The 7847-nt window shown below is 33.7% G+C and overlaps 1 protein-coding gene across 1 annotated transcript; it reads right to left on the bottom strand.

Annotated features, from left to right (window-relative positions):
- Positions 1-280: 280 nt before the first annotated feature.
- Positions 281-3509, bottom strand: LOC111516461 (uncharacterized). Its single transcript, XM_023172618.2, has one exon. It carries the CDS (start codon positions 3420-3422, stop codon positions 945-947), a length of 2478 nt encoding a protein of 825 aa, XP_023028386.2. The 5' UTR covers positions 3423-3509; the 3' UTR covers positions 281-944.
- Positions 3510-7847: the final 4338 nt, after the last annotated feature.

Consider the following 7847-nt stretch of genomic DNA (forward strand, 5'->3'; position numbering starts at 1 on the left):
AAAGTGTCAAAGCTCTCAATGGACAGCACAGTATCATTTTTTATAGTAAAAAAGGTACACTTCGATGTCGAAGTTTAGAAAATACCACTTCTTATTTAGATTTTTGATATCAATGAAGTGAAAATTGGCATATAATAAAAGTCAGTAAAGAGTTCGTTGATAGGTGAAAAATTTCAATTATTGACTTTTATTTAAAAACTGAAAAAAGTTCGTCACAAATATTTGTGTTAGGAAATGAAACTTAATTTTTTCCTCAGTTGCTACAATTCAACCTATTGGAACAACCTTTTATAGTAATAGCCAAAATGAAAAAAACTTATTCTATGTATATTTCTAATACTTTTTTTTGAGGTACTGTTTCTCTACGGAATTTTGCAGTAGTTTCCGAATTAGCTCAGCCCATAAATCAACTGTTCCATAGAAGCTGTAATACAGAATAATTTTAAGGAAAAATTTCAACCAAACTTCATTTGTTGCAGATTTGGAACACATTTTCCAACTTTTCATTGCGATATGTCTCACCTTGATGACGGAATTCTATATTTACTTTTCAACTTGAAACAATTTTTGTTACGAAATTAGTTTTCCATAGAATGCGGCAAACAAACACATTGCGGTGGTGAAGGACCTTTGCGTAATACTTTGGATGCAGTGTTACATTATTATCCTGGAGGTATTAGTTGCCGCTCTCAACAGTTGAGATCAAGTGTGCATGAGGCAATAAAGAAGACACTAATTTTGTTCACTTATGATATCAAAAATACGAACTGAGAAATAATCAGCTGTGTGTAGAATAAATACATGTAAACTGTCATTGATTACTGTTGAAAATTATACTGAAATCATTCAATATTAAACCCCTGTAAACATTTCAAAATACTTTCCCCCAATACCAATGAACGTTTCAAACCAAACAATTCGTTAGTTTATTATCAGAATTCACATCACGTTTTCAGACTGCAATACTGATTAGCTTCTCTTGATCCGACCATTAGCAAATTGCCAATATTATTCACCAAGTCCACTATATAAAGTTTCAATGTAGCATCGTTACCTTCAAATAAAGCCACTTCATTATAGTAGAGTATTTTTCCCGATTTAACTAGAGAACATGGAATATTACTTCTATCGGCCAATGCTTTGAAGAGAAGTGCTCTCTCACAGTGGAAACCAATTCGCAGAAAGCCTATCGGTATCACGTTGGTGCCCAGTTTATCCTTGAGACACGCCAAGTGGAGTTGGTGTTGATGAACTTTTTCCGGTTCTGTCAGGTTATCTTTCGGACCACAAAGTATAGTATCTACATATTCCGCTAATATTCGAATCTTCATATCCATTCCCATATTGTCATTGATGAATCCGTTCAAATGATTCAAAAACCTTGGTAGAAAGGGATCTGCTGATATTTTGCCATACCTGACACTGTAGGGGTTTCCACAAGAACGAGAAGATACAACTGAATCTAGAGAATCTTCTCTTTTTAATATTAGGCTAGATGCTACACTTTTACTATCTTTTGATTTTACTCGTTCACTGCGTACCTCATACGTATAATCCACAATGTATACAGTTGAAAGCGTTGACATTTTTAATGCTTCCAAAATTTCAAGGAAAGGAAAAGGTGATGTCCAATTGCCGTTTATCAAATAAAACTTAGTTTTCAGTTTGTCTGTAATCTCTAGACGATTCAACTGAAAAAACTTCGTAGGCAGGTGGATATTATAAGCGGTAGATATAATGGTATTGATTAAAGGTGCCTTAGACGCGATCTTATTGGGAAGTTTACTTAAAGTAGATACAATATTGTTCCGAAGGAACTCCATGGTCCAATTTTCATCTGACAGTACGCTGTGCATGAAGAGTAGAAGCCCTTTCATGACTCTCAAGTTCGAGGTGGTTTTTATCTTATTAAGAACGATGGAAGGGCCTTTCAGAGATAGGAAAACTTTCTGGAAATCGCTACTATCGGTGAAGTAAGTGATGATTTCAGTAGCCAATATTGAAAGACTATCAGGACCATTTTCCAACAATTTTAAAAGCTCCACAAAAAATTTTTCATTCAAAATTCCTTTCTGGTATACTGGATGAATTGCAAACTTGTATAATATCTCAAGTATTCTGAGGTAAGTATCTTCCGACAATTTGTTTCCTTTCTTGAAGAGATCAAGCAAAATTTTCTGGCTTCCCAGCGAGTAGAGCAAGTCTATTGTTTTGAGTGATCTTCTACAAAAATCAGAAATAGTTTTTAGCGCAACCTCATTTTCTGGATCTTCTTCATCTGTCCTTTCCAAAATTTCAACAAGCGTTTTGAGTACCATTGGCGTCAGCATATGATCACAACAGTATTTGTGTTCGGACATATTAGATATAGCTCGACAAGTTTTGTTCAAAATTATTTTATCCTCGCTTCTAAGGAAAAATAATATTGAATCCTCCACTGAAAGATCGAAAAGGATTTGTCTAATTTTAGGTATCTTGGATAACTTTTCAAATATATCTACGCAAGGTAAAAGGTACCCACTTTCACAAGTTTTAACCCAGAGGCAAAAATTCAGAAACTCCAGTGATTCTATGAAATAACTAGATGTTTCCTCACTATTCATGCAGTTTTCAATTATGTCGAGAGCTATGATGTGAAACTTCTTCTTATCAGTATCCATAACTATTCCTAATAATGTTTCCACTAACTTAGATTGCTGGAACATCCGTTGGAAAACTTCTAAACCGAAAGAGGTGAGCCTCTGAACTACTTTGAATGCCAATTCAGCAATGTTGTCTTCTGTATGATTCGTTTGAGTTAATATTATTGACACATCAAAATTTTTTACTTCTGGTAAAATAGAAAGTACTCCTGGCGTATTGAGAAGTTCGTAGAAAAATGCCAAAGTGGACTCTAATAAGTTGAGACTTTGAGTTGTTTTTATGGTAGCCAGAACTGGGTTCAGTAAGTCAACTCTGAATATCAAAGACGTTATTCTACAAGATACTGCTAACTTTGACAGAATGGAGACGCAAAATTCTTTAACGTACAGGTCGCTGTGATAAACATAGAGATTGGATATCTCTATAATTTTTTCATCATGAATTTCTTGGTCAAGCTCAAGAAGAACGGTATCCAGTGCCAAAAGGACATTCAATAATCTCAGTGCCAGTCGAAGAATACACACATTTTTTTGAAAAAGGTTCAGTAATTTAGTTACAAGTCCTTTCTGCTGCAGGTAATTCAAATTGTTCAGGCGAATATCCGCATATTTGGACAGAAATAACAAGGATTCAAGGACAACGTCATTCTCCGGACTATCTAGAATTGCAATAGAAGTATCAACTTGTTTGGTTATATATGTTTTTTCTCTGATATCATCTGGCAAATTCAAATCTAATTTCTTGGTTTTAGATTTAGGAACAGTAGGGGCGCCTGCCATGACAAAAACCACATAGGAAGTCTGATAGTAATATCATAAGAATATCTAATCATTTGACAATGACATCAAACTGACATAATTACAGAAAACACGAATCACTTTGATTTCTTCTGTGAGGATAGAGCGGCAATGAACTTCATAATGAAACTGAAATGAAATAGATTAAATAATCACTATATTAAATAGGTTGAAATGTGTGCAAGTCTATTGTTTTCGAAATTTTGCCAAGCGTTTGCTTCGAGTCTATATCAGAATTTTTAAAATAATGAAATTGCATAAATTTTGATAGATTAGGCCTGGTGTACGAGATTATTTTCATAAAATAGAAAGGATGATAATATCATTGTCACGATAGTGTTACTTAGGATCAAGTTTAGTTCCATTTATGTATGTTCCGTGTTCGATGCACAAGGTGTCAGTTAACAATATGGTTGACAGAAAGAGTGATGCGTCGTCAATAAAAATGTACTTTGTAAATGTATATATTCAATTATTTTATCATTAAGCAATTTTTGTGTAACTCAGATTATATCATTATACAACTGTAACATGGTGTCACGTTTGATGGTACTTGAGTAAGTTGTAAGATATCCACTCGAAATAATAAATAATGAAACAAATAAAAGCGTGTTATTCAACCAAGATGTATATGTGAATGTGGATAATTTTTAGAAAGCCTTAATATTTACATGAAAGCAGCCGGACTTGAAAGTAAGGAAGATCCAACTAAAGTTGCTATCTTATTGAATTTGGCTGGTGAGGAAACACAAAAGAAGTTTTAGACATTCCGGCTAACGAAGGCAGAAGAAACCAACTTTGATAGTGTAGTAAACGCCTTCAAGGACTTGTAAACTTATGCGAAATGAAATTTATTACGGACATATGTTTTTTACCAGAACTCAACTAGAAGTTGAGTCATTCAGTAACTTGGTAACAGACATTAAAATGCTTGCATCCATATGCAACTTTGCTACGTTAGAAGATCATCTGATCCGAGATAGACTGGTGAGTGGTATACTAGATTCGTCACTGCAAGAAAGGCTACTAGAGCAATCCACTTTACATTCAATAAAGCAGACGCAATGTACACAACATCTGAGATGAGCAAAATACAAGTTGAGGACCAGTATGAAAACAAAGGGGTTGATATCATAAAACAATCATTAAGAAATGAAGGTAATCAGAAGCAACCAGGACAAGCTAGATGCCAAACCCAAGAAAGTGGTGATAGTAGTAACTACAATCGTTTGAAATGTGGTCGTAGGCATTCTACAGGTAATTGCTCTACTTATGGTGAAATTTGCTCGATTTGCAATAAACCTAATAATTTTGCTATAGGGTGTAGAAATCAAGATTCTATAAAACAGGTTTGTAAAAAAAGTTGATATAGTAATTATTATTAGAATTCTAATTTTCAAATTGAATACAGGTGCTAGTTGAAATGTGTTTTGCCATTGATTTATAATAATTTGGGATTCAAAAATATCAGAGTAGATTCTGAGCATGCTTCGATAATAACTTATGGTAATAATGAAATCGATGCAGCTGGTACTGTCACTCTCGAGTGTTGTGATAAAGGGGTAAAGTGTAAAATCAGGATCTCGCTTGTTGATGTAGATACTTCACCAATTTTTGGATTGAATACTTGCATGAAACTCAACTCATTGAAACAAGTTGATTATGTGAATTGTGGCTTTACTAATAAAGGTAATTTCATTAATATGAATAGAGGTGTATATTTTCTGGTACAGGTGAGGTCTGTTTCAAATATAAAATAGTTTTGAAGGGTAACCTTTTGTCAGCCCATGTCGTAGAATCCCTGAATCAGTTGAACTTGCATTAAAAAATACTCTTTACGACTCAGTTCATAGGGACATAATTGAATAGGTAGATGAACTCACAGAGTGGGTGCATATTATAGTTTTGGTGGGAAAGCAGGAAACAAAAATACAGAATATGCCTTGATATATCACATCTGAATCAAAATGTATGCACAGATCGATATCCAATGGCAACTGTGGTAGTGTTGGCTTTAAAATTGAAAGGAAAATCAATTTCCACTGTGGTACATCATGAAGAAGGTTTTTATCATGTACCGCTAGATAATAAAAGCATGAAACTATGTACTTTCATTACACCGTTTGGTAAATATTGCTTCAAAAGACTTCGTTTTGGATTGAATGTAAGTCCAGAAGTATTCCAGAGAGTAAATGAAGAAATGTTTGTTGACCTTGACATTGGTATTTATTTTTGATGATTTCATAATATATACGGAGACCGAGGAAAAACACGACCCAATTCTCAATGAAGTTTTAGCAAAAGCAAGAAAATATGGAGTTAAATTTTATGGAAAAATCACAATTTGAAGTGAATGAAGTGGAAGACAATTTTTTTCAGTAGATGGCATCAAACCAGATCCTCAATATACTTTTATTTATTTATTTATTTATTTATTACACAAATAGGGATACGAACAGAATTAATCTAAAAAATATCCTCATTTTACATATAAAAGATAGTGAGTGAACAAAATATAAATGCTAAGTACATTACACAATATAGTAATGAATATTAACAAAAAATTAAAAGAAAAACAGTATATGAAGAACCGATAACTAATTAGAAATAAAAATAGATTCCTTTTAAAATCTGAGGAAAGGTAACCTCAGTTTTTCAGTATCATTGCAATGAGTATTGAAGAATCTGACAAAAGTTAAGTTGCATAAAGGAGAGATTTTCCCTGAATTGGTTTTTCTAAATGGAGTTGCAAAGAGATCATGGTTTTACAAGTCTCTACAAGGTGTATTCAATGAAATTTTTGTTATCAACGTAGGACAATCGACAGGTTTATTGAATAATTTGTACAGCATTAATATATTTGACATATTTCTTCTATCTGTAAGAGACAACAAAGAATACTTTTTGAATACTGACGAAAATTTCCATTGATTATAGAAATGTCACTTTTACGCGTCAATTGTTTGACGAATTTATTTTGAACAATTTCAATTCTCTGTTGGTGAATCGAATATTGTGGACTCCAAACGACAGATGCAAAAGTTCCAACAACTATATACATGAGAGTAATATAGATGAAGAAGTGTTTTTGCATTTCTGAAATGTCTTGTATTTCTTATAATGAAACCCAATAAACGATTACACATATTACCGGTCTCCTCAATGTGGGATCTGAAAATCATTTTGGAATCCTTTATCACTCCCAAATCACGTACTTCATCAACTGTTTTGATTGTGTGATTTCCCATTTGATATTGAAAATCAATGGGATTTCCATTTCTGGTGAAAGTTATTTTGTGATATTTATCGAGATTTAGGTATAGACTACTATGGCCATAGATTTCTACAAATGCTTGAAGATCATTTTGCAATCTCTCACAGTGCTGGATATCTTTGATGGTTCGATAAATATTGAGATCATAGGCATATAACAAAAAGTTCCTGTCTGTAGCGATAAATTATAGATGTAGGAAAGTGGTGGTATCAAGTTCTCTTTACATTTTTTTATAAATATCCCTGGTATGCCATCTGGACCAGGACACTTCCCTATGATTATATCATTAATTGCTTCAGAAACTTGCGACTAGAAAAAGTAACGATTATATTTTTTGGTTTGTCTCTAGGGGAAAATTTGTTGTTAGTTGGAACACGATGAATACAATCAATCATATTCTTTTAATCGAAAATTTGACGTGATTCCCAATTTTATTCAAAATCTGAACTAAGTTCTCATTATCTCTTTCCGGAATTCCATGTATTTCAAGATTCTTGATTCCACTTGCTTGATCGAGCTCATTGGATTCAACGGTAAATGAATCAACTTTTTGTTTCAGTTGAACGTTTTCGGCAATAGCTCTATGGACAATTTTCATGTGCTCTCTCATTTTAGACATTTCAGTTTGAAAATCCGTTATCTTATCGCTGCAAAACGCAACAGATTCCCTAAGCAATCGCATCTCTTCTCTCATTTGCTGAAGTATATCGAGTATTTTGTTCGAGGTACGGCGAGGCACGGCGATTAGGATGCTCCTGGTCGCGCCTGCAATCGGCGCAATTCCACGATGCGCCTTCTAACCTCAACGCATTCAACTGATTCGTCGTAAAACCAAGGCACTCACCATGATAGTACTCCTCACAAAAACTGCTACAATGATGAAGGCCTTTTTTTTGCGGTTAACCGGCCCAGCATAGATTTTACACTTGTTGGACATATTTATATCTTCGCTTTTAAAAAATGAAGGCAAACCAGCAAAAAACTGTTTGCATATCGGTTTTTACGTCAACTCTTTATAATTATTATTGTTAATATGAATTGGTAAAGAATATACTATTTCACTCACTAAAACAAAATATACTGAGAGTAAAGTAACGAACATCCGTACGCTACGATGTCCACACACTACACTA

This window comes from Leptinotarsa decemlineata, unplaced genomic scaffold (assembly GCF_025532065.1).
Source record: "Leptinotarsa decemlineata unplaced genomic scaffold, Ldec_3_MD MMD2_tig00078363_RagTag_RagTag, whole genome shotgun sequence".
Classification (NCBI taxonomy): domain Eukaryota; kingdom Metazoa; phylum Arthropoda; class Insecta; order Coleoptera; family Chrysomelidae; genus Leptinotarsa; species Leptinotarsa decemlineata.

Coding starts and splice junctions, on each gene's coding strand:
- LOC111516461 (XM_023172618.2), bottom strand. CDS start 3,422: ATGGCAGGCGCCCCTACTGTTCCTAAATCTAAAACCAAGAAATTAGAT.